This window comes from Ceratotherium simum, chromosome 5 (genome assembly GCF_057802395.1).
Source record: "Ceratotherium simum simum isolate JZ-2026a chromosome 5, ASM5780239v1, whole genome shotgun sequence".
NCBI lineage: Eukaryota > Metazoa > Chordata > Mammalia > Perissodactyla > Rhinocerotidae > Ceratotherium > Ceratotherium simum.
In genome coordinates, this window is record NC_141904.1 from 74,052,243 (window position 1) to 74,080,182 (window position 27,940).

The window sequence follows — 27,940 nt, forward strand, 5'->3', positions numbered from 1 at the left end:
CATCATTTAGTTTTTCCTTTAGTTTGCTGATATTCCTTAAAAGTGTTTGGTTTGGCCTAAACTCCGTTATCATATGTCTAGATCAATCATTATTATTAACAGGCATTTGTATCTTTAGCACTCTGGTTGCTGGGATCCGCAGGTAGGGTGCTAATGAGAGGGACCAGTACAGACTGAGAGGAAATAATTCAGTCTCTTTTGAGGTAGGCTGGTGAAAAATGAGTTAACAGGCTGAATCTCTTCAAGTGAAGCAAATGGCCAGTATATTTCAAGTGAAATAATGGCCACCGTGTTTCAAGTAAAGCAAATGGCCATTATGTATCTCAGGTAAAGGAAATGGCCACCAGGTTGGCTTCTACCAAAGAAATAAAAGTAAGATGAAGAAGAAAAAAGTGCAGATCCCAGGTGATAGAATATATGGTCTTGGTTGAATAGAATTGTACCTTTAGGAGAGATGTTTGGCCATAGGAGTTTCAGCTGCTTCAGGGGACTACAAGCAGAAAGGTTCAATACTCTAGTAATTGTTCCAATAGTAATTCACCAGATATAATAGTTGACCTTCAAGTAAACTGGAATTTATCCCAGGCACCACAAGTGTAGGGGGGATATGTGTCAGGATTCATGGGCTTTCCCCCTACTTGGTGCACACTGTCTAAATTTCCTTGTGAAATTTAATATTTCAGTCATTTGATTAGGCTGCCATCTTCTAGAACCATTACATTTTGATAATTTTAAATAATTAGTGGCTATGATTATATGTATTATTTATATATGAAGTAATTACCAATTATTTTTAGAATAAAAATAAAATAATTTAAAAAAATATTCCACAAGATAGTCTGCATTTTCTTAACCACTTCTTGGAGTTTACATTCTAATTTTTTAGGCCCATCTCTGATTTTAAGAGGCATATATCAGTAACTGACAGTAACAAGTGACAGATCCATGTATAGTTTCTAAAAGACTCTTTTTCGTGGAAAACAATCTTTAAAAGCATATGATTGACCCATTCCAGTCAGAAGTTACTTTCAAAAATCTTGACATAAACATCCTTAAAGAGTATCATTCTTTTAAGTCTCAACAGTAATCCATCAGTTCTCGCCCCATATGATTCTCAGAAAGAGCAGATTTTGATGTCAAATGCAACATGCTGTATTGGTTGCTACAGGAAAAGTTCAGAAATGAGTGGGCTCTTAGTAAGTGCTGAAGAGAAATATCAGTTCTCTGAGCTCAGATTCTGAAACCTGTTGATGAAATAATTTCTTGTTTAAGGCCCTAAAGTTTGGACAGTCACTGACCACATTTGAAAAGTAAACATGTTGTCTTCTGAATTGAGAACAATGTTTTTTTGTCAGTGTAAAATTTCCAGCAATTGGCAAATACTCAGCAGGGGCAATAGGTGTTACTTTCTTTTAGATGTTACTTTCATTGTCTCCTCTGAGAAAAAGTAAATATCCTTGAATACATGTGAGAATTGAGACCCAATTTTGGAAATAAGGATCATGAGGGATAAGATTTGTTTTTACTGATGCTTTTACTTTAAAAGTACCAGAAATTTCCTTGCACTTAGCACTCTTAAAATTTGTCGTCACCTACTCAATTTTCTAGTTTCCCTCACAATATTTATCACTGCCAAATTTTCCTCTTCCAGTATAAACTGCCTTCTTACTCTTTTTCAGAAGAGGCCAAGAGAGTATAAAAGTTGCTAAAATACACTGAGAATTCATTGTTATAAGTTACAATAAAAATCCAAAGCAGTTGTGGAAAAGAAAGTCTGAGCTCATGTTTATCTATCTTTTTTTCCTTTAGTCATAGGACCTAATTTTACTGCTCTAGTGTAATAATTATATGCATGATTGAAGTGATAATATATTTCTCACTCATTTAGCCATAAAACATTTATGTGCAAGGTACTGTGGGTAATGCAAAGATTAGTAAAATATGGTACCTAGCCTTGAAAATCTGTTTAGTCCCATACAGGAGAGGACTCAGGCATGTAAATACGTATATAAGCTGGAGGATAATGATTCACTTGAGATCGATCATGTTTCTCAAACCTGAGTGTGCAGAATCATCACCCAAGGAACTTGTTTAGAAATACAGATTCCTGGGCCAAGCTCCTTCAATAAGCCAGAGGGATGGGGCCCAGAAACCTTCACTTTTAATAACTACTCCTAAAGAAATTCTGATGCCTGTGGTGAAGGATGGCCCTCTGAGAACTGCAATCAGAAATACTTCCAGTAGGGAATAGACATGACAGAAGCTGCATTTGAAATGGAGCTGGAAGGGCTGGTGAGGTGTGGACAATTGTGAGTGTAGACATGGGCCCAGAAAGGAAGGGGGCTGGCACTGTGCCTGAGCGAGGAAATTGGGTAGACAAAGGCAGCGATCTGCATTCTCCTCACCTTCATTTTTCATTATTAATTAGATGTTCCGGATCCACCAGAAAATCTTCACTTGTCTGAAAGACAGAACAGGAGTGTTCGGCTGACGTGGGAAGCTGGAGATGACCACAATAGCAATATTAGCGGTAGGGAAGACTTGGGATGACCATGTTACTTACACTCCAGAGTCAAAATTAATATTAAAGCCGTTTTTTACCACAGTTGGTGGATTATCCTTCTTAAAACATCCTTTAAAACTTTTAATGTTGTATATGAATCTTAGCATAACTTAACTCAAATTCAATTTGTTCTGATGTTTTTTTCCTATGTTTCTCCTGCCAGAGTATATTGTAGAATTTGAAGGAAACAAAGAGGAACCTGGAAGATGGGAGGAATTGACTAGAGTCCAAGGCAAGGAAGCAACAGTCATGTTATCTTTGGCTCCATATGTGAGGTACCAGTTCAGGGTCATAGCCGTGAATGAGGTAGGGAGAAGCCGACCCAGCCAGCCATCAGACCATCATGAAACACCTCCGGCAGGTATGTAGGTTCCCACGTCAGGTTTCTAACAAATTAGTTTCGATTTACCCCATCTTTGAACAACAACAACAACAAAAGGGATTCATAGCATGGTATAAGATTTTAGATTTCTTCCAATAGAGAGCTTGAAAAGTTCTATAAACTAACCACACACAAAATATTCAAAGTATATCAGTGTTGTAAGTAGCATATAAATGTTTGATAGGGGACAGGAAATTACGGGGAGATATATGAGCAAACATTACTATGGGTAATTTCTGATAGCTAAATATCATGTTAAAATCAGATATCATAAAGTAAGTTCTAAACTGATGTTCAATATATAGAGAGAAAGTCAACTTTTTCCCTTTTCTCTTTATTTCAACTTTCAGAAATAAAACTTTTGACTCATTATAGGCACCTTATTTAACTTTCGGTTTATCTAATGTCATTAATTTTATGCATTTAGTGTATTTATTGTATCTTGGTATCTAGATAGATATTTAATATCTATCTGAATTCCCAAGATGCTTTTTTTTAAATTTCAAGAATGATAGTACAAACATTTGTGTTACTGAATTGACATAAGTCATCAATGTGGTCATAGCATGATATTATTATTTTTTTTCTCCTGGGTGAAATAAATAAGCATACAAGGGTATAAATCCTTTTTGGATTGAGAAAAAAGCAAGCAGAGGAATAAGTGAATCAGATGCTAGATGCTCGTGTGATTTTAGTGTAAGTTGAACTTGGCACTAAGCTCTCTACTTAGCCCTTCCTTATCAACTGGATCCATCTGAATATGTTTCATGGGCACATTACCTGCTGTTTCCTATTTATTGTCCCTGAAACTTGGCTGTTGATATTAATACATTATGTTTAGTTTTATACGCTTATAAGCAAATATGCATAACATACATTTCTAACAATAATTTTAATAGAAAAAGTAAAGCAGGTTTAAAATGAAAATGTGTATTTAGAAAGTGAATTTAGGATTTTAAAAAGCAGGTCTAAAAATGTAAGGAGCAAGTTTAAAATGAAGATATGTAAAGTAAACCATCTACTCTCATTGGATAAGAATCATAACACTCCAAGAACACAATTTTACTCCTTTAAATAAAATATATATTTAAAAGCTGCCTTATGTGAGATGATGGATGTGTTAACTAACCTTACTGTGGTAGTCATTTAACAACATATACGTATAAATGTAAAATGTGTATATATGTATATTTGATATATATATACATATATAAAATAATTACATTGTACACCTTAAACTTATACAACGTTATATGTCAATTATATCTCAATAAAGCTGGAAAAACAACGGCCTTAAATCTTTTTACGAACTGGGTCAGATAGAAACAAACAAATATAATCAAAATTATTAAAAAATCTGGTTTTTGAGGGAGGAGGGACTATATGATAATTTACCTATTGGCCATACAATAGAAAAAAATAATTTTAATGCTTGTAATTTTTCAGCTCCAGACAAGAATCCACAAAATATAAGAGTTCAAGCCTCTCAACCCAAGGAAATGATTATAAAATGGGAGGTGTGTATTCTTTAATATGTTGTGTATTACTTTGTGTTCTTTTTTGCTTTCTGTTAGGTCTGCATGCTAAGTGTAATGATAGAACAGTATTTTTAAGAACAAAGAGATAAAATTTGTATATTATAGTATATTTTATAAATATATTTTATTTGTATATTTTAAAGATCAATGTGATTAGAATGTTGTGAAATAGAGTTTAATAATAGTAAATAATTTAAGGAAGATTATACAGGTTGATTTTTTTTTTTTTTTTTTTTTTTAAGATGTTATTTATTTTATTTTTTCCCCCCAAAGCCCCAGTAGATAGTTGTATGTCATAGCTGCACATCCTTCTAGTTGCTATACAGGTTGATTTAATTGAAATCTATTACCAAAAGTTTCAGATTTCTAATATTTTTATTACCAATATCCTAAATCCTCTCCCATTCAAAAAATACTGAAAATCTTTTACTAAATTTTAATATACATTCTAATAATTATTATGCATATCAAAAAATGACTTGCAGATAATAGTCACCACTTATTAGGCACTATGAGGTATTTTATATACTCATTTCTATTCTGAGAACAACTTTGTCAAGAGAACATCATTAACACCTTGATCTGGATGTGGAAACTGAAGTCCAGGGTGATTGGCAGTCTTCCCCATCACCACACAACTAGAAATCAACAAAACTAGGATTTAATCATGGATATCTTTGGACTTTAAACTCCGCTATTTCCTACTTTGTATATCTGTTAAGAGTTATTAAATAGACTTTCCACTTTGAATTTGCCATAAAATTTTATATCTGCTCAGATGGTTTTAGTTTTTTTGAGTGTCATTTCTAAATTTCTTTTGTAACAGTGGAGACCTTTTTTTTTTCCCCTTTATTATTTGGACATATTTCATGAACAAGTACATTAACTCACTTGAAAGTAGATTACCGTTTAACCATTCTGATTAATAATAGGCTTCCAACATTGAATTAATTGAATTTTACATAAATGTAGAAAATTTTTGAATGTATGCTGGGATATACTAATTTATTTCCAGATCTAATTCCAGGTATAATTTTTGGAATAATTTTAGAGTATATGAATTTTGGTTTGACTTTATTTTCTTCATATATTGGTTTCAGTACTCATTATATAATTACATGGCTCATACCTGCAAAATATTTAGTCAATACTTTTATCTCAACACTAACCCTTTATTCCCATTTCAGTGAAATTGTTTTGCAAATTTAAAATTTTTAAAAAATTGGTAATACACAGAAACTAAATATATTCAAGAATATTATTCTTTCCTTGAATTGTCACCGTAAATAGTTGCTACCACATTGTCTTAATAATTACTTAATTTATAATCTGAAATTATGTTAGTATCTTATTCTTTTAGAGTATCTGTCTTATCCTCTTTTAAGTTCCATAGAAGTTTTCATAAGATAGATGATTTAACTGGTTGGATGAAAATAACAGTATGTAATTATCAGGTCAGTTCCTCTGAGAAGTACACCATGTTCCACTCACGTTAGCTCATTAATCCTCACCACTCTTCTGGGAGGGCTATGGTAGCTCAGTGCTATCAGCCTTACATTTCATAGAGAGAAGCTGGGACTCAGTTTAATGACCTTATCCAGATGCCATGCACTGAGTCAATAATGAAAAGAGGGCAGAAATCTTCAGTTCTTCTTACTGTTTGTCTTACTTATAAGTCACTCTTCTCTCCCCCAGAGATACATACACACTGATTACTAATGCTCTCATCTTGTACGAATGGGATTATACCAAGAAAGTGTTTATAATTTGTCTTTGAAGAGTAAATGATGGGTAATTTAGTAATTAATTGACTAGAGGAAGGAAGTAGTCAGAGAAATTTGGAACTACATTGACATTTGCATTCATAATATGTTCCATTGTGTTTGATATAATTTTGAAATGTCAGAGATCTAATGACTATAGGCACAAACAGTGAAGTTTAAGAACATTTATTCATTGGTTATTATTTTGCATGGATTATCCCGTGAAAAGGAGTTAGATGTCAGATATTTCCCAAGTTGACAAACAGACGCTGTGAATGAATTACCAACCCCCTCCGCAGAGACTGACTTACAAAATAATTTCTGTCTATAAGATAATGATCAGAGAGAAACAATTTGTTTAAAAAAAAACGTTCAGAGGCTGGCCCTGTGTCTGAGTATTTAAAGTTCCACGAGCTCTGCTTCAGCGGCCTGGGTTCACGGGTTCAGATCCCGGGTGCAGACCTATACTGCTTGTCAAGCCATGGTCTTACAGCAACCCATATACAAAAGAGGAAGATTGGCAACAGGATATTAGCTTAGGGCAAGTCTTCCTCAGCAAAAAAAAAAAAAAAAAAGGTTATCTTTCACAAAAGTATTAACAACACAAATGAGCACTAAGAACAGATTAGATGTCCCTAATTTTTATTTGTTTTATGTTTTTTATTTTAGTATGAAACATGATTCAATTAAAAGTAATGAATTATGAAGTACTTGGTTTATATATGGCAGTTAAAAAAAAAAGTCTTTGCTCTCCTGGAATGTATATTCTAGTTGGAGGGATAGGAAATAAGCAAATCCATTAGAAGTAAAATAATATGTCATTTAACGAAAAATCCTGCGGAGGAAAATAAGATGCAGAACCTTATATGCAGATTATTAATAAATGTGCATTTACTAACGGAATGGATGAACCTTATATTACAGTCAAAAATGAATTTTAGTTTATCTTATTCAGCTCATGGTCTATTGTATATGAATTCTCTTTATAAATTTGTCACATTAAATATTGACACAAATTTTTGTTTTAAAGTAATGTATTATGTTAAATTGTAACTGAATGATAGAAGTAGTCTTTTTAGTTAGCGTTATCTTCTAAAATTCACTTTTCATATATTAGGGTGGTCATGACCCACCCATATGTTTTTTTTTTTATTTTTTATAATTTTATTTATTTATTTATTTCCCCAAAGCCCCAGTAGATAGTTGTATGTCATAGTTGCACATCCTTCTAGTCACTGTATGTGGGACACGGCCTCAGCATGGCCGGAGGAGCGGTGCGTGGGTGCGCGCCCAGGATCCGAACCTGGGCCGCCAGTAGCGGAGCGCGAGCACTTAACTGCTAAGCCACGGGGCCGGCCCCACCCATATGTTTTAAGTGTTAAAAAATGATAATGTCCTATCCCTCAAAACAGAAAAAAAGAGCCCACGGCAACCTGGTCAGTTAAATAATTATATCAGAATGATTTTTCCTTAACATTTCCATTTGTTCTTAAGTGTAAGTATATTTATATTAAATTTGAACTTCAATAAAATAGTGAATTTCTAATCGCAAAGACACCAAAAAAAAAAACAAAAAGACCCCAAATCCATTAATGTTTGGGACATAGGAAGTTCTTCAATTACCTGGTTATATGATCACAGCTCAGTTGTTTCACTTTTAAAGGACCTAAGTTTTATTATTTCTACTATGAGTATAATAAAATCCACCAGCTTTAAAATGGAATGAAGGCAGTACAACAATCTGTCCAGTTTCTAGATCAGTCATTATAACCTTGCTTTGTTTGTAGATCTCTTTGAAAATATGATAGAAATATAGGTTTTTTTCTAGAAAAGTCTACAAAAAGTTTTCCTAACTATTTCACGGCTTTTCAGATCCTCTGAAGGTATCCATAGACCCCATCTAGATCCCTAGACCCTAAGTTAAGAACCTCTTTTCTAGAGATTCCTTCTGCGAGGTGCTTTATGAGAGGAAGGCTTGTGGTCTTCTCCACCCCTACCCTCACGCCCACCTCCCCACCCCACGCCCACCCGAGCTCTGCTCTTGCTCCTCTGGTCGCCGTCTGTGTTGGGGGTCTATTTGAGAATTTGCTGAGATTTTGTTGTCCATTGTCTGAGAGCCAAATATTACAAAGAAATACAAATAGTATTATTCAATTTACACATGTTTTGCTCCAAAGAAATTGTAATTCCAGATCACAATGTGGGACTAAAAGCTTGTGGCCTGATTCATCTGGGCAATGATAAAACCTCGGGTGAATTTATATCCATATGATAGTAAAAAATATCTTGGGGCAAAACTTGGAATGCAAAGTATAAACAATGACTGGAAAATCTTGTTTTGCTTTGGTTTTTTTCCTCCTAGCTAATTTAAGTATTTACCTTGGAATAAGCATAGACTTGACATTATTTTGCTGATGTAACACTGTGCTTTCAACTTAATTCTAGTCAATCCCTTTAACAAGTATTTTAATAAATTAGACTGAGTCAAGAAGCATTGCAAATTCTGTAAGAACACTACATATGACATTATTGAATCACTCGCATATACAAACAAAATTACTGTTTATATAAATGAACCATATAATCTAGGACTAAAATCTCATTTTTTAAATCTATTTTATAGAACTGATTCATTTAAATGCACATTCCCATGTCTGTGAAATGAAACAGGTGGTTTAAATCACATTAATGTTTTTTTGAAATAAAGTATTGCTCGATTAAAAACCAGAATGGAAATAACTAATTTCCTGTACTAGAAATTCCTCCACTAAATATTCCTATATGGCAAAATAGAGATGGGGGCACTTTCTCTTTTAAAGAAATAGAAAAAGATTGGCCAAGGAGCTGGGGAATTATTTTATTATAGAAAGGAGTACTAATGTATAAACATGCATATTCTTCAAGAGTAAAATTTTGCTCAATCTCTCTCCTCTTTTGGAAGGAAGATAGAGAAGGATAGATGGAGTCAGGTGGAAGAAAGAATTCTGTCTGAAAAGCCACAGTGTGGGATTCATGGCCGTGTCCTTTTTATTTATGCCAGTTCTTTGGGACTGAAAAGGTAGAATATAGAGGAAGGCGTAAACAACAGCTGAAACCCTGTGTGAAATTTCTTAGTAAATTCTTTCATATATGAAAAGTTAGACTTCACCATAAGGGCATATGCCAGACATCTAAATTGTGGGTTTCTTACTGTGTGGGGAGCTGAGGGACTAACTTTCAAAATAAACTTACAGAATGACAAAAATTTCCACAACTGCTTCCAAACCAGAGAGGGAGATTTAAGATCTCCCAAGAAAGGAGCCCTCTGTTGCAAGACTTCTTGTGCCACTTAGGGTGGCTTGCCACCGTCTCTGACTCAACATATTTGTGATCACACGGATGAGTGCTGCCTTGTGTTTTAGCCTTTGAAATCCATGGAGCGGAACGGACCGGGACTGGAGTACAGAGTGACCTGGAAGCCACAGGGGGCCCCCGGGGAGTGGGAAGAAGAAACAGTCACAAACCACACCTTGCGGGTGATGACGCCTACAGTCTATGCTCCTTATGACGTCCAAGTCCAAGCCATCAATCACCTCGGCTCTGGCCCTGAGCCTCAGTCAGTGATCCTCTATTCTGGAGAAGACTGTAAGTGATGCACCTGAAACCCCCAAGCACTCAGTAGCAGTTTCTCTCAAGTATATTGCATTTCTGTCAGTGAACATTTTTGCAGCAACTACTGCATGCAAAGAGGATGTACTAGCTGTGGGAGATAAGAAGAAATATAACACGTGCTTCCCGCTTTAGGGCTGACTACAGGGCAGTTGATCAGTATAGAGTGGTTAGGAAGTACGCTGAAAGTTTTAATTTCATTCAGTTTCCCAATAAAGCTATTTCTGTATTGAAAATCAAAGACCTGGAATCATCACTGCAATCAGGTAGGCAGCATAAGTGTCATAAGGTTTTTCGATTACATTTACTCTTACTTGTTGAGGACCTCCTGACAGCCGCCTGCTGCTGTGCCACGGCCTCAGTTGCATGTCTGGAACCTTCCTCACACAGATGGGATACAGACCCAGACTGTATAGAGAATTAAACACACACACACAGAGTTTTGAGGTACTGGTGATATATGATTTTACTGTTAAATACTTATACCATAACTATTGCAAATAGATTGTTAGAAAAAAGAAAGACGCAACATTCCATATCACTACACATTAGGAGTTATTCTCATTGTTCTTCTGGTATCCAAAGTAATATTTTGATCCAAGAATAGAAGAAGGTCGGGCATGTGAAATGACCAACTCCTTGTTCACCTGCTGTCTAAATTCTTCTCCCCAAATAAAACTACACAGGACACATAACTGTGTACTAAGATATTAGTCTTGGCTGCTCTGCATTTGGTTAGCTCCCTTGTAGGATGGGGATGATATTACCCACTTCATAGGGTTGTTGTATAAGGATTATGTGAGCCAGTCCAGGTAAGGCCCTTAGAACAGTGCCTGACGCATATCATATGCTCAATTAATGTTAGCTGTTGTTATTAATACTAATTAAGCTCCCAAGTAATTTAAGTTATATTATTAGTCTAGTTCACCGTCTTCCAAAGGCAAGATGCCCACAGAATAGTTCCCTGACCACTGTTTCGTGTTCCCAGTTACATTGCCCACATTGTATCGCTCTGGAGAGCAGCCTTTCTCAGTGTGCTACGGCCTATGCTCTTCTCCTAGAAACCTGTTTGGGCTGAGAAACTCCTCTGTAATGAGACACTCTCTTGGTTCCATTTGGAACTGATTTCATGAAAGTGCTTTCCTTAGAATAAACAATATGAAAATTCACCTTTTGAAAAGGCTGCTAATAATCACGTTTGGAGATTATTGAAAGCTAATCATTCTTATGTGCTTAACAGATCCTGATACAGCTCCAGTGATCCATGGGGTGGACGTTATAAACAGCACATTAGTTAAAGTTACCTGGTCATCAATTCCAAAGGAGAGAGTACATGGACATCTGAAAGGATATCAGGTTTTTATCATAGATTTTCTTCTCGTTGTTGAATTAATATCTTTCTTGCAAATAAGAACTGATTTCAGAAGACGCCAAAAGAGAATATGCCACCATGGGCAATAAGTTAAAGTTATTTTCATTGCAGATAAATTGGTGGAAAACAAAAAGTCTGTTGGATGGAAGAACACATCCCAAAGAAGTAAACATTCTGAGATTTTCAGGACAAAGAAGCTCTGGAATGGTTCCTTCCTTAGATGCCTTTAGTGAATTTCACTTAACAGTCTTAGCCTATAATTCCAAAGGAGCTGGCCCAGAAAGTGAGCCTTATATATTTCAAACACCAGAAGGAGGTGAGAGAATAAAAATGTAGAATAATGCCAACATAGGAATTATGCAATGACTAAATTAATTTCCTCTCTTAGTAGTGATTAGTTAATATGTACTTTATATATGAGCTAGCTTCTCAATTTCTGTGAAAAATTATAATCTATTTTTTTTTTTTTTTTTACAAATTTACCAATTTATGAGTGTCTATTCTTGGTCTTGTGTTTTCTAGTACCTGAACAGCCAGCTTTTCTCAAGGTCGTCAAAGTTGATAAAGACACTGCCACTTTATCCTGGGGACTACCTAAGAAATTGAATGGAAACTTAACTGGCTATCTGTTACAGTACCAGATAAGTAAGTAAAAATTTGAATTGGATTAACCTATTATTATTTCATTTTTTGATTGAGTATTTGGTTTGTTATCCTGAGTGTCTAATGAACATGGTTTGTAGGCTGGCATACCTCCTTATAGCACAGGGGTCTGTAAGGCGGCTTGCAGCCAAATCCAGCCCACTACCTGTTTTTATAAAGAAAATTTTATTGGAACACAGCCATGTGCACCCATTTACATTTGTCTATTAGCTGCTTTATCACTACAATGGCAAAGTTGAGTAGCAGTGATAGAGATTGAATGGCCACAAAAACTAAAATATTTACAATCTAGTCCTTTTTGGAAAGATTTGCCAACCCCTGTTTTAGAAGAAAACCAACACACCAATGAGTACCAGAAAACATGGGTTTAATATTTGTATATAAGAGACCTTGAGAATTAAGAAACATGCCAAAGAAAAGAGTTAGTAAATGATGTAATGCAGATTCAAAGCACACGTAAATTCCACATTACACTATCTCTTCTGTCTCTGATCTATATTTCCAGTCTCAATCCTAGATATACTTGTGTTTGTGGAATCCTTTATTGGTAGCCTATTGGTACAGGCAGGTAATACTGAGAGAATAAAAGAGTTGGTTTTCAACCATTACTCAAAATAGGCTCTACCCCCATGCTGCTCTGCCCTTGGGTCGAAAACAACATGTTTAGATGAAATCATATCATTTTTAATCATAGCGCCTCCCACTCTAACAGTCTTCAAAGCTAAGTATCGTCTCAAAATGGAAGTTAGGGGACTGAGATCATAGAAAATTTTAGACTTTGAGGACATGCTTTCCTAAAAAACCAAAACACTAGGACTACAGAAACCCAGTCTACACTGCTTGCAAAAGCCAACTTGATCATAGCCCTGATGTGCTACTCTTCTTTCAGTTCAAGGCTTGCAGAAATCCAGGCCAGGTGCTAGCTTTAGCTTCTGATGGCCTGTTCTGAGTTGGGCTCATGTGATTAAGTAGATATAGCCATAGTCCCAACAGATCAAGGACATTGATCTAACTTTAGCATTTTTGAGTGTTATGTAGCAGGATCAGTACTAAGTACTCTCCCTGGGTTTCTTCATTAAAATAGGAAATCTGTGAGGTCTGTACTGTCACTATTTTATGGATAAGAGAATTGAGGCATATAGAATGCACTTACCTAGAGTCATGCAGTAAAATAAGTGTTAAGCAAAGATTCAAACCCAGATCAGTCTTATTCTAGATCCTGAGCTCTTAAGCCTATTCTATAAACTGGTTTTCAAAAATGTAGAAATCACTAAAGAACTGTTTGAAGACTTTTTAAATGTCAATTTGTTTGGTAAAGATATGCCTTATCTTTATCCTAACAATAAATAAATTTAACATTAATCAAATTCCAAACTTCGTGTTGATCTGTATATAAGATTTCAATGTATTTTAAAAACAAGTTCTTAGAATATAAAGAGAAAAAGCTGAAATATTAACAATTGCAGTGATTATTGTACTGCTTGATATGTGGATTTTTAAGTTAAATGATATAATTGTATACTTATTTTGTTTTCAGTTAATATTAAGTGATGGAAATATTTTAAATAATTTATCTTTTTTATTGCTATTATATGTTCTAAATAGTTGCTGATTGTGTATATGAGATCTCTATATATACTTTCCTTAATTCTTACATTGATTGTAGTAGTTTTTAAATTGACTTTGTGGTATTTCACAGGAATGTTCTCAAATAATCTGTAAACTGTGATAATTTTACTTTCTTCTTTCCAATGTTTAGATCTTTAGTTTGTTTTTCATTTTCATTGATCTTATTGCATTATGTGGAACAAAGAAGGCATCTGTATGTTAGGAGAAAATACTTTTTTTTTTTACCTATGTGGTGTCTTGGACTGAGTGTCAGGAGGACTTATTCTAGTCCTTTTCATGCCACTAATGGCTGCACAGTCTTGGACATATCATTTCATCTCTTTGACTATTCTTATGGTAATCCTACAGTACTTTGTGCTCTTGCACAAATCTCATGTCCTTGCTGGGATATAAATTCTTTGAAAGAAGCTATTTAATTCATCTTTTTTCCTTTAGCACTTTACATAGTGCTTAGTACACAATAGATATTTAAAAATATTTAATTTATTAATTAGTTTATAGATTCTACATATTGTGAGTACTTATTTGGTGCTGCATATTAAACCAGAAACCATAGAAGACACAAATCAATCATTGTCCAAATTATTCCCTGAAAGGAAATTAAAAGTATTCAAGTCAAGGATAAAGTGAAATTCAATAATAGGGACCAGTCCATCATTTTTGATAGGTGTGATGAAGGTGGGATGCTGGACTCTAGTATGGCATGGTGATTGAGAACCTGCACTCTGGAGTCAGAAGGCTACCGTTTGGATTCACATCCCAGTTTGCCAATTACTGGCCTAGATCTAGGCAAGGTGTTTATTCTTGCCAAACCTCAGTTTATCTGTGTATGATATAGTCATAATAATTGTTTCTACCTCACGGGATTAAATGAGTCGATGGCTATGAATAATTAAAATAGTGCCTTGCATATCACAAGCATACATAGAAGCAAAAACAAGGGACAACATAACTTGAATTATTAAGACTATGAAATTTGAAGTGTTGTTGTTCATGTTTATTTCTTTAGTAAATGACACCTACGAGATTGGAGAACTAAATGATATCAACATTACAACTCCATCAAAGGCCAGCTGGCATCTCTCAAACCTCAATGCAACTACCAAGTACAAATTCTACTTGAGGGCTTGCACTTCAAAGGGCTGTGGAAAACCAGTCACCGAGGAGAGTGCTACATTAGGAGAAGGGAGTAAGTACAGGAAGCTTCTGTGTGCTTTTTAAACAACTGCACTGAAAAGAATGTACCATGCTTGTCATTGTAAATTAGAAGTGATTGTGATCTCAATCTGTCTGACCTTTTGTTTTTCACTAACATTAATACAGAATTTATTTATCTTGTTTGTAAAGTTCACATTGACTCAATTTATGGATTTCTACACAACAGCAATCAAACTATAGCCTTAGTGTATATAAGGTCAGGAACTATAATTTTACTTAATTAAAATAGGGGAACATAAGGTCATAAAGTTATTCATAAGGTTAGTAGAGGGATATTTTTCTTTTGGAAATGTTTCTAAACAGAAAAATATATGTCTCTTGCCCCGGTAGACATTTTGTAGCACTGATCTAATATATTTCACTTCTGTGTCTTGACTCATATATATATTGATTCATATATCAATTTCATTTTACTGTCTACTGGTCGATGCCAAGTAACTGCCTTGAAAACAGCCCGTAAATCTATGGTATCATTTGTACAATTCTCCTAATTCAATTGCACTTTTCTATTTTTTTCCAACTCACAACCATTTCCCTTCCCAAATTATTTCTACAGTTATGATTTTAGTATTGTTTTTGCTAAGCTTTCTATGATATCAACAGGGCACCAGGAAAGAAATAAGAAGGTGGAGTAAAAGGGAAATGAATCACAGGAAATCCAAATTTTAGATTAGAAAAAAGGTAGAATCAATAGAAAAAGAGAAAATCGTAATGAGGAAAATTAAATTGTCTGCCATTTATAAAAGAACTATATTAAAATATGTTCAAGTTTGTGAATAGCTATAAAGTCAATGTGTTTGTGTGTGAATGGTTATGCTCTGACCTTTATTGTCAGTTTAATTGTTTCTCCCTCTTATTGTTCTTGCTGTATCTAAATAAAGAAGGGCTTATGTTTTCCTCAGATTCCCTAAATATTGAAAACTCCATTGTATGGGAAAAGTATATATATATATAGTTACATAATTTCTCCCAAGAAACCCACAGATTACTCCCAAGGATGAATTAGACACCAAGTGAAATGAAGAACTCATTTACCTCCATATAAAAGTTAGATTTAAATATGATGATTGAAACTTTTCTAGTAACTAAAAGGATCTTATTTCTCAAGAGTTCAAACAGGCATCAAGTGTTCAATGCAAAGAAAAGAAGTCGGAATAGTAGTAATCTAAATATGCAACTTCTGTATTTTTAAAAACAGAGTTTAAGGCATGGAGAAGGCTGCTGTTTGGTTAGAACTAAGACTATAATATGCATGAGAAATGCAAATCCCATTCTTGCCAATTTGCAGCATGTAAGAAAAAAATATTCTCAAAATTGCCTATGCAATTTTGTAGTAGTTACACATTCTAACATATATGGAAATATTTGGAAAATTTGGGCTTGGTTGTATGTGTGTTTGACAAATTGTTTTTAGAGGATGGAAAATGCTTTTGATATGATTTTATAAATTATGCAGCATCTCTTCTGCGATTAAAGATTTAACTAATGTGCTTGAGTGTCTTACAGCAAATTTATTCACTGTCTTATGTGTCAGTAATTTGAAATGTTCCTTACTACTATGTTTGTGCTCTTTTTCAGGAATCTGCATTTTCAGCATTCCAGCTACTGCCCCCTTCCCTAGTTGACACTGATTTCTCCTCTATAGGCATATCTTGCCATATTTACAAGAAAGAAACTGTAATCTCTTTTCCCACTGGATTTCAGCATAATCTTTGAAAAAAAGAAAAAAAATATATATTTCCACTGGGGAGATACATCTTGATATCACTAAACACTCTAAAAATGATAACTTTTGGCCAAATTGGAATCTATTTCCGTGTATCTTTCTTCTCCTAGCTCTGCCTACATAGCACATTTTAAGGTCATCTGACATTTATTCAGAGAATGGGATTTGCTACACAAGCATTTTTTTTTTTTTTTCTGATTGTCACTCCAATTTTCAGGTGGCTCACATTCTGTTATCTAACATGGGGAAAAAGATGGAGTTAATCAGAAATATTCTTTTTTGTGTCGTTACTGGTTTGAATAAAACACTTGCTTTGCTCTGTTTTTCAAAAGCTTGTGCTGCTTAATGTTATACTAATACTTTTGTTTTTCAAAGTCAAAATTAATTGCATTCTGTTTCAGTGGTGCTCAGTCTTAAAGGCTTTGCTCAACTAATATAACTGGCCTGATTTCTCCCATTGTGCCATTTTTTTAATGAAGCCTTTTTGTTATCAGTAACTGTATAATCAATGGCTATTCTAAGGTGAAAAGTTATAACTAAATTTTAACATATAACATATACCCATTTAAAACAGAGTTTCATAACTACCAATGTTCTCAGCATGAAATATATTTTATTTTCAGTATAAATTGTTAATATTTTCTGGTTTACATTTACTATATTGAGTTGATTCTTGCAATCTATCAAATGCAAAAATATTTTAGATATTTTGTTGTAAGGTCAGAAATAAATGTATATTTAATTGACTTTTTATCTGCTACTATGAGATTCTACAATTAATATATTGACATATTCATGTTTATTTTTTGAAAAGTGTTAATTTCTCACACCATTTTCAAAATCTCATTGCATTTCATTTAAATGTACCTATAAACCTGCACTTTATGTAGCCTAAGTTTCTACAAATTTTAAATGTTTAATATATGACCATATTATGATCCTATTCCATCAATATTTATGGAGAAGATCAAGGCAAAAGAAGTAATATATAGTAAAAATTATAATGCCATATGCTTTCAATTATAAGCCAAAATGGCCATATTCAGTTTTCTGCTAGGTTTGTGCAAGTTTTTGAAGTCTGTGTTTGGTTTTGAACCATTAACATGACCGGGCAGATTTATAGTACCATTTCATCAACAAGTACATCATCTCAGAAGGACATGAATTAAGTTCATTTCATTTGCTCAATTTCAATATATTCAAAAAGAAAATCTTGAAATGTTGATTTTCTTGATTTCCTGATAATTCAAAATGTATCTGAGAAAAAAATGTTACAAATGGCTCTCTTATTCATCTCAAATAACAATATTTTTTCACCTTTCATGTCCTGCTTTTCAATGATGGCAATTCATTTGATTTACCTGTGTACATTTCTTAGGTAAAAGTATTGGGAAGATATCAGAAGGAGTAAATGTTACTCAAAAGATTCACCCTGTAGAGGTATTTGAGCCGGGAGCTGAACATATAGTTCGTCTATTGACTAAGAATTGGGTTGATAACAATAGCATTTTTGAAGATGTAATTGAGACAAGAGGGAGAGGTGAGAAATGAAATTATATTTGGGGCAGTCTTAGACAATAAATCTGTGTTCTGTAGATTATTTCATTCTACGTACTTCCTATATTAAAAATAAAAATATGGAGTACATTGGCTATAAAAATAGTAGTTTCAATTCGTGTTGGTATAGCATTTTAAAATTATCAAAATGAAAAATGTTCTACAAAGGTACAACTTATCCTTTATTGTTTTTACTAGAGTAGTTGCCTAAAAATATCTCCTCCTAGTTAACACATGTTAATAACAAAACTAAAAAGACAACCAAAACTCAATAAAAACCGCAGAAACTCCATGACAATCTGCTTGTAACCAAGGCGGCTTGTGCTTTTGCTTGCTTGCTGCTGCTGCTGTGTTTAACTTGATCTGCCTCCTCTGTCCTCTTTGGTTTTCATCCTCAGAATCAAATGCAACTTGAAGGAGCCATTTCTAAATAAAGACTGAACGATTTATCAGTATTCTCCCAATGAAATGGCCTTCAAATCACATTCCCTCTAGGGTCCCTCAAAGGAAAGATAAAATTGATGCTATTTTGTATGTTTAAAAATGATGTTAATTTTCCCCAAAGGGGCATAATCTCAAAGACTGTTTCTAGCATTCAGTGTGTGACTTCTCTTTGTACAACAGAATATGCTGGTTTATATGATGACATCTCCACTCAAGGCTGGTTTATTGGATTGATGTGTGCGATTGCTCTTCTCACACTAGTATTGTTAACTGTTTGCTTTGTGAAGAGAAACAAAGGTGGAAAGTACTCAGGTAAAGGTGTTTCTTAATGCGACTCTCAATTTATTAAATAGTATTTTCTAGGAGATGTTCTTCAGAGACATCTTTTTTAAAAACTTTTTAAGTCAAGTTATATTAGCACATTAGACATACGGTGTACTGAAAAGAAACAAACGTATTTCTATATTAACTGACCAAAGGGGATATGTATAGTTTAGAATATTATCTCCTGGTGGTAACTTGTTTTCTAGTTTCTAGTACTTAAAATATGCTCTAATGAGGCTTATGATACTTCCAAGCTTCTATTTTCTGTCTGTAAAATATCAGAGATGTTGAGAAGACTTATTACTAAGTCACACTCATATATTTTAATGTCTTAAGAAGAAAGAACCTATTTATAGCATGCCTCTCTACACAGTCATGACCCAGAGATTTTTTGCACTAGTACATTCTAATAGTATTGGCTCCACTAGTCAGCTTTGTTAGAGTTAACCATTGCTGGGAATGCATTTTTTATTACCATGGCATATGTTGGATACACTGCCTCCTGGATTAATGGCACACAAAATATAAATAAAAACCATCTTAGCTAGTATAATGGTTGGCTTTAATTTCATTCAACTTCCAAATTTATTTTGTCTTTTTTATCTATATATAGTTGTTGCTATTATTATCATTATTTTTGCTTAGTATTCTTTTATATAGGGTGAATGATTTAGATCCCATTGCTATTAGTTTGATGATGTTCAGATTAGTCAGAAGTTCTTTATTGGCTTATGATTCATCCAGCAAATATTTATTGGGAACCCATGATGTACTGAACAATCAAACAAGTAAGAGCATAATTTCTAAATTTTTGTAAAATGACACGGAAAATTTATGCAATTATACATATCATTTTTTTCCTGTGAAGATTGAATTATTATGAGTTAGATTTTCAATGACTAATGAATGTTCTAGGTCATTAATTGGAAACTTTAAAAATATATAGCATTCCCTTTTGAGTATCCCCAGCAAATAGTCATTTGTGAAGTGTGGCCCTATCCAAATTCTAAAGAAGCTACCTCAAATGATGCCTGTAAAAGAAAAATAAGTCAACATTTCACACTGAAGGACATCTAAGAGAATCTCCTAGATCACTGCAAGTAGTAGTAAAAGGTGCCACGAAGGATTTTTGTTTGAGTTTTCCTAGTAAAGTGAAGCAAGAACTTCCTTGTTCTATATCCCATAATTTAGAGTAAATATAATTTCAAATGTCACTGTAGACCTGAATATTCTGATTATCGAGACAGTTTTGAGTAAGAGAGAGAGCAGAACGACGATGATTGACTCTTTTATTGACTTTAATGACAGAGATCTGATATTGAGCCTATGACATCTTCAAAAAGTTTAGGATAGTAAAATGAATATTTAGTAATTTGGTTTTCAGTGAGAGACCATAACTAAGTTTGTCTCTTCCAGCAAGATTTGTTGCCCACATAATATTGGATAGTCACATGAAGATCTGCAACATGCTATAATTCTGATGACAAATAAGAACCCAGAAAATCCTTTTTTTGTTTACATCAAAAGTTATCGGTGGGTTGTAGATACAATTGCAAAAAAAATTGACATATTAATCAAAAAATTTGAGCAATGCTGTTCTTATTGATTATCCATCTTTCAACAGCACTGCTAATATGTCTTTAAAAATTATTTGCATTACTTTCCCCTCTATTTTTTTTAGTGAAAGAAAAGGAAGATTTGCATCCAGATCCAGAAGTTCAGTCAGTAAAAGATGAAACGTTTGGTGAATACAGGTAAACAAAATGTTTCATTTTAAAGTGTATCAGAACACGTGTTTATCAGGTTATAAGCTTAACAATACACAAAAAAGTGTTTATTCTTAAAATAAAACTTACAGGACTATATTGTAATGCCCCTATAAAGAATAGTTTGTAAAAAGAGGGTCTACTTAAGGGATAGCAGCCGAATTTCTGTGTGCAGGGGTGGGGTTGTAGCTGCAAACTAGGTAGAAGTGGTGGCAAAAACCTTTCCTTAAGCTCTGTGTGCTCTGCAAAGGACGCTTTTTATTTAGATTGAATATTATTTGGGATAGCTAAAACATCTGAAGTCACTTGTCAGCATGGCCATTATGAGCCCAGGCTGTATTCAGTTTACATCCATAAATACGTATTCTGTGCACCTACTGGATGTACCTGCAAAGGTGAATAAGTTACAAACCTTGTCCTCAAGATGAACCAAGTCTGCAGAGGAAAAAACTTATCTAGGCAAATAACTGTAATTAATTAAATAGAATAAGAGAGCCAAACAGGGAGCAACTATTTCTGCCTAGGAGGGATTCTGGAAAAGGATCATCCAAAAGAAATAAGCCAGGCTTTAAAAGATGGAAAAGATTGTGTTACTGTTTACTACTGAGCAGAACAAATGTGTGAGGATATAAAAGTGTGTCGCCATACATGGGAGAAATCGCAAGAAATCTGGTATGAGGTGGGTAGCTCTTGAGGATGCGTTATCCTTTTCACTCGCCTGTGGTCCCTCTCCATCTTCCCCTTTCCACCACCCTCTCCGTTCCTTAGGTCTTCTTGTTTGGGATGCCTCGTTTTCAGTCAGGTCCTCTGTATATTGCAGCCAAGAGAGCTATTGCAATTTTCAAGCTTATGTGGACTTGAGCACACATGAGACCAGGATCCATATCAAATAAGAGACCTGATTGGCCCAGACTGGCCTATCCCTGGATCCATTATTCTAATCAGGGATATAGAGTATTCTGATTAGCTATCCTGGGTTAGCTGATATACATCTGAGCCTCATTATAGGCTCTACTTTGTGCTATACTTATCTTTCTTTCTTCTGCTTAGTAAATGTTCTCTTTGTGTTTTTATGTTTCTTGATAAATCACTTTAAGTTCTTTCCAGAATGAGGAGCATTGAAGGGGGAAGAAGGAAGGAAGAAAGGAAGGGAGGGAGGGAGAAAAGGAGAGAGAGAGAGAAAGAAAAACTTGGAACTTGACAAATTGACAAATTTACAAATTGTGGCTCAAATTCCACAAGGCAGGGATCATTGGGGACCAACAACAACTGTTTAAAGACAGTTGGAAACAGTTTAAAGACTGAAAGGCAAGTATTACTAGTTCAACTTTATAGGCAAGAAAACTAGGACAGTCCCTTGTCCAAAAGCTGATTTCTCCATGCTCTGCTGCCTCTTTAAAAAGATAGATAAAATCATCCCCTGAGCTATGTCACCTGGCATCCCTTTAGAGTAGTTAATGTTTTCCATCCTCTTTCCCTAAAACTACATGTCCATCGGGAAAATTATCTAGTCTCCAGGTTATCCCAGGAGACAGTTTACTGGATGCTGTGCCCTTGCGTAACATGAATTCTCATCCTTCCAGCTTTTGGAAATAGTTTCTTAACTACTGGTTGCCTGGTCCCTAAGCCAATGCTATATGTTGTCTTTTTTCTTTTTTTCTTTGTATTTGTTTTTGTAACTTAGAATCCCAATTCTGGAGTCAATTACTGTATGATAGGATAGCCTGAATTATGCTGCTGTCAAAAACAACTGCAAAATCTTTTTTTCTCAAGTTATGTGTCCAACACAGATGGCTCTGGTCATCTTGGTCACTTAGGAGCACTGGCTGTTGATGGGCATCCAGGATCACCACAGCAGGGGGATAGAACACGGCAATAGAGCGCCGGCTCTAAAGTGACGCATGTCACCTTTGCTCACTTTTCTTTGGCAAAAGCAAGTCACATGGCAATGTGAGGGCAGGGAAGTACCATCCTGCTGTGCTTCCAGAAAGCTGAGAGTTGGACTTATTTGATGAGCAGCACTAATGGCTACCACAAATTATGAAGTTCTAATCACATTCTAATTATATTTTTTCCAAAATCTTCTTTTTCGAATTTTATGAAATCATTTAATTTGGTATATAACTTTAAAGTGTGATAGTAGTTGGTACTAAAAAAAATCTCAGGGCCGGCCCGGTGGCATAGCGGTTAAGTTCGTGCGCTCTGCTTCAGCAGCCCGGGGCTCGCAGGTTCGGATCCCGGGCGTGTGCCGACACAGTGCTTGTCAAGCCATGCTGTGGCGGCGTCCCATATAGTAGAGGAAGATGGGCATGGATGTTAGCCCAGGGCCAATCTTCCTCAGCAAAAAGAGGAGAATTGGCAACGGATGTTAGCTCAGGGCTGGTCTTCCTCACAAAAAAAAAAAAATTTTGATCAGAAATTTAAAAGACTGTATCATTTTATAGACATTTTACTAACTGAGGGTTGCTTTTGTTGAAGAATAAAACCCAAACCATAAATATAGGATCCTTGTAGTTTTTATGTTTTAAAAATGCCAGCTATTATTTTTAATTTAACAAACCTGCGTTTGTAAACTATATTAAAGAAAGTTCTTTGGTTATAAGAAGCAAAATTTGATTGATTAACCTAAACAAAAGAGAAATTTTGGGAAGGATTTGGGGGAATGTACAGGATCAAAGGTAAAGACAGAAGATCAAGACTTGATGACCAGGAGTTCCAAAAGTTCATGAAAGCAAAGGAAATAACATCTGTCCTCTATGTATGTCAACAGATTGAATCTGTGTGTCCCACAAAAGCTCCCAATTTTAAAGGGAAGCAGAAGTGTTGTGAATAATCTAAAATAGTTTCTCAGTTACTCAGAATGACACAAATTGGTTATGGCTTTTTAGACATTTATTTGTGACAGTGTCATTTAGGGGTTTATTTATCCATCTTCAATGCTAATGTGAATAACCTGAAAATTTTAGCACCTATTAGCACTGCTGCATGAGTCTTGCTTTATGTGAATCTCTTATCTTAGATTTTGTCAAACTATTCTTTTTTGTTTTCTAGTGACAGTGATGAAAAACCTCTCAAAGGAAGCCTTCGGTCCCTTAACAGGGATATGCAGGCCACAGAAAGTGCTGACAGCTTAGTTGAGTATGGAGAAGGCGACCACGGTCTATTCAATGAAGATGGATCATTTATTGGCGCTTATACTGGATCTAAGGAGAAAGGATCTGTTGAAAGCAATGGAAGTTCTACAGCAACATTTCCACTCCGAGCATAAACACAGCACATGTAAACAACATCAGTTGCTCACACCAACCTTCCATATTTATCTGTTCAAGGGAGCAAGAACTTTCACATAGGAATAGAAACATATTGGCAGAAGATTTCATCTAGAATTCGAACATCCTGCTATCATGTTGAGAAAAATAGCACTGCCTTGAAAAAATAAAATACCTACACTACAGGCCTATGTTGTTGTTGTTTTTTGTTAAATTTTTCAGGTGCTCAAAATGCAGAACACAAAACAAATCTTGTATTTAGATTCACCTCAACTGAATCCAAAGTATCCATTCCCTGTCCTCCATATTTGCCTGGTTTTACTATTCACTGTGTTTGCATAGATGTTGCTACCTTGTGGGTTTTTCTCTGTATGCACATGTGTGTTCAGTCTCTGAGAACTGTCTTACAAAATGGTAAGCAAACTGGTTATTTAAAATGTAAAGAGGAATATGAATGTCTTATTGAAACAGTTCATTGAATATATACAGTCTAAAGTTATTATTTAAATTTTTAGTAGCAGAAGTCTTTAGTGAACAATCGACTAGTATTTATTGTGCTCCTAACTATTTGCCCAGAGATGGTCATGGTTAAAGAGAATTCTGACTTTGTCAGTTTCAACATGAATTTGTTATTTCTATCAGTTATGACATCTACAAACACCTTTGTGTTTGTTTTTTTCTTGGACTAAATTCAGCTGCAAAGGAAGCGGTGGTCAGAGGGGTATCTTATGAAAGAACGGGCACAAGGTGTCCTAATGCTGGAGTCTAATGGCTGTGTCTATTTAATATCTCCATTTCTAAATTGACTGCGTTTACCTGTTTTCTATGTTTATATAATGGTATGCTTGCTTATATTTCATGAATGCATTGTACATATTGTGTTAATATTTACACAATTTAAAATATAGATGTGTTTTATTTTGAAGTGAGAAAAAGAGCATTAACAGGCATGTCTGTACAGCTAGAGTATATAGTAAGATACCATTTTTCATCATTTCAGAGCTACGACCAATAATAACATGAGGTTCCCAAACTGAAGATTTTGTGTAAAGCATTTGGATTTTGTTCTTATATTGCTTTTTCCAACAGTCTCAAAATAAAATATCATATAAATATTGAGGGAGATGTTTTCATATTTTTCAAAATAAATTTTTGTTGTCAAGTGTACTCCTACCCCAGACCCAAAAAAGAAAAACTGTTTACAGTAGAAATTCCTATACATATGTTTGCCTATATCACATTTTAAACATCTTCAGGGTGGGATCTTTTTCTATGTTCTCCTTCTGTCAAAGTCAGTACAAATTCAGGGAATTTATTTCCTGGCATGTGGGATACTAGTCCTTCTAAAATTGTACATGAAAATGGTTTAGAAATAAACCATTATTTCTAAACTGTGCATGCATGTCAGTAAAATTCAATGTTCAACTTCTCATTTTCTGGAAACATTTTTTAACTTTACCATGAAATTCTTAGTTTTAAGTGAAATTGACTCACAGATTTTACTTTATTTTTTGAATTGTAGCTATGGGCATATATTGTTAATTCTTTAATTTGATTTATGTAGCCCACTATATTTCTTGTGGACCAAAATTAGAGATGTTTATAACGGTCCAGGCAATAATCCACATGGGATGTCTAATTGTCATTTTAAACCTGTGTGTCCTCCAAAATGCAGAGACAGCAAAAGAATGTCTTATTTAAAACGATACTTCACGGGCTCAGGATTTGACCACATTCCCCAAGTGAGAATTTCTGAAAGGGGAAAGCGTCTTGGTCCTCACCCTGTGTGAGTACCAGGAACCACACATCTGTTAGTGCACCTTGAGCTTCATCCCCATCTGATTTCTAAGGCACAACTTTTCTGGAGGAGGAATCATCAGGTTTTGACTTATCTGGGAGGAGTTTCTGGCACTCGGCTACTGATGAGGCCAAGGTTGGGACTTTTGAGTTTAGTTCTGCTATTATTCTAGTTCCTTTTCTTTGCCATCAGCTAAAAAGCTTTTAAGAGAAGCATGCAGGTTGGAAGTAATCTCAAAAAAGCATTAGGAGTAGATTTATTTTGAACTTAATAATCTTCAAGTTAGAAGTTAAAATAAATAATGAAATGTTTGCTTTTCCTGGATCTTAAAGTTCTCGTTTAGCTGAGTAATAAGAATGTTCCTGCTTATCTTTTCTGAATGGCCAAAACTTATGGATATGAAAAACGAGACTGCATTATGACTGCCTTTTGCTATCCCTCTCTATTACCTTTTCTCAAGACCGTTTGGCTTCTACTGGGAATCTTCAGCACAGAAGGAATAGGTCCATGACTGACTTTCTCTAGTCTACTGTCAATATAATTTTAATGTAATAGACTGTATATAATCTCAAAGATTGTTGATGGGGATGAGTCCCTAGGGAGCTGTCCAAGGGTTGGGAAAACCCAAATTCTCTTCCTGGTTCCAGCACTGATTTTGTACATAAATAGGCAAGTTGCTTGACCCCTTTGCTTCAAACTGTCTCAGCTATAAAGTGCTAATGATTATCTCAGTTACCTTATCTTTGTCACAGGGTGTTTTTTTAATGAAAAGAAATTGAAAATGATAAAAGTTAAGATGACTTTTAACTTCATAAACAAACCTTTAATCTTAAAGATGTATCAAAAAGTCACCCCATGCGTACCAAGTCAACTTTTTTCCTGTGAACACATAAATATATTTTTATAGAAAAAAAAATCTACAGGAAATAAAATTAATCTACTGTTCAATGAGCAGTATGATTTGCACATGCCATCAAAAATGATTAATCAGAGGAAAGTTAAGCAGGGTCTTTGCTATACAAAAGTGTTTTTCACTAATTTTGCGTGTGTATTTATAAGAAATGTGAATTTGGTGGATTTATTCTATTGGTATAAAGGCATCTGATATTTTAGATGTACCCATGTTTATAAAAGTGTAAAGCACAATGAAATTATGCTGGAAGTCTCAAATAATATTTTTTCCTATTTTATATTCATGGAAGAGATGAGCTAAAGAGAGAACAATAATGAGAAATGTTGGTGTGTTTTTCTAAGCATTTAAAACATAATTGCCAGTTGAAACCCTAAAAATGTTTACATGCCATTAAGATATGATTCTTGTAACGATTTTAAATTGATTATAAAGGGATTGGGTTCGTAATCTGTGGTAGTATATATCCTAGCATTCCCATAGTGAAATAAGTAGTGGTGAGCCAAAGCTTACTTTGTTTTGTATCTTAAATTGTTTGATTACACCATCAAAAGAGATAAAAAATATGTAGAACTGGTTTACCTGATGACTTTTTTTTGGCTTAGATTAATATTCATAGTAGAACTTTATTAAAAGGTGTTTGTATTGTAGGTGGTGTTTGTATTATGCTTATGAATATGTATGGTTTAAAAATATTTTCATTATACATGAAATTCGACTTTCCAAATAAAAGTTCGACTTCATGTACTCTAAAAATGTTTGTATCCTTTTCTATCCAGATGAGAGGAATCAGAATTTACATATCAACCTTATCTTCAGTTGCCTCTGATCCTGGAATATCTGTAAATGTAGTACAAATAAATTGTAAATGAGGCATGAACTATTTTGATTTGAATAACTATATTTACAAATAGACCATTGAATATCATCACCATCTACAAAATGTAATATGCCAATAAATTCTACGCTTAAGGTAAATGTAAAATTAAGATGGATACTTATTAATCTGATTATTTTTAGAACAATGTAGAAATGTCGCTGTTCAAGAAAATGTCCAGTATGCTGTACTTTCAAATAAGGCTAGTGAGTAAATGGGACACCCAGTCTGGCTCAGCAGATAGTCTATGGAAAATTTGGTTTTTAAAAAGTGTTTTATGTGTACTAGATACTTTACATATATTATCACACTAAACCTCTAAAACAATCTTCTGTTTGTAGAATTAAGGCACAAGATGGTTAAATAACTTGGTGAGTGTAACCAGCATGGGCTAGAGCTAGAAATTAAACCCAGGGCTGTCTGACTCCAAATCCCAGACTCGTAATCATTATACTAGTATATTTTTTATTCCTGCATTCTTCCACATTCTCTT

General features: G+C 34.5%; 1 protein-coding gene across 2 annotated transcripts in view; it reads left to right on the top strand.

The window, feature by feature from the left end:
- The window catches only part of CHL1 (cell adhesion molecule L1 like), a 92,156-nt gene extending 64,696 nt beyond the window's left edge, over window positions 1-27,460 (top strand). The window contains exons 15-26 of one of the 2 annotated variants that reach the window (XM_087431357.1): window positions 2,429-2,530; window positions 2,727-2,924; window positions 4,392-4,462; window positions 9,648-9,870; window positions 11,135-11,250; window positions 11,378-11,582; window positions 11,789-11,911; window positions 14,568-14,747; window positions 17,881-18,042; window positions 18,684-18,815; window positions 20,509-20,581; window positions 23,645-27,460. In XM_087431357.1, the coding sequence (XP_087287483.1) occupies window positions 2,429-2,530; window positions 2,727-2,924; window positions 4,392-4,462; window positions 9,648-9,870; window positions 11,135-11,250; window positions 11,378-11,582; window positions 11,789-11,911; window positions 14,568-14,747; window positions 17,881-18,042; window positions 18,684-18,815; window positions 20,509-20,581; window positions 23,645-23,861 (1,802 nt within the window). In that variant the 3' untranslated portion in view covers window positions 23,862-27,460. Of the gene's footprint in view, window positions 1-2,428; window positions 2,531-2,726; window positions 2,925-4,391; window positions 4,463-9,647; window positions 9,871-11,134; window positions 11,251-11,377; window positions 11,583-11,788; window positions 11,912-14,567; window positions 14,748-16,354; window positions 17,133-17,880; window positions 18,043-18,683; window positions 18,816-20,508; window positions 20,582-23,644 lie in introns of those variants that run through there. The other variant, XM_087431358.1, reaches the window with a different exon arrangement.
- The last annotated feature ends 480 nt before the right edge of the window (window positions 27,461-27,940 follow it).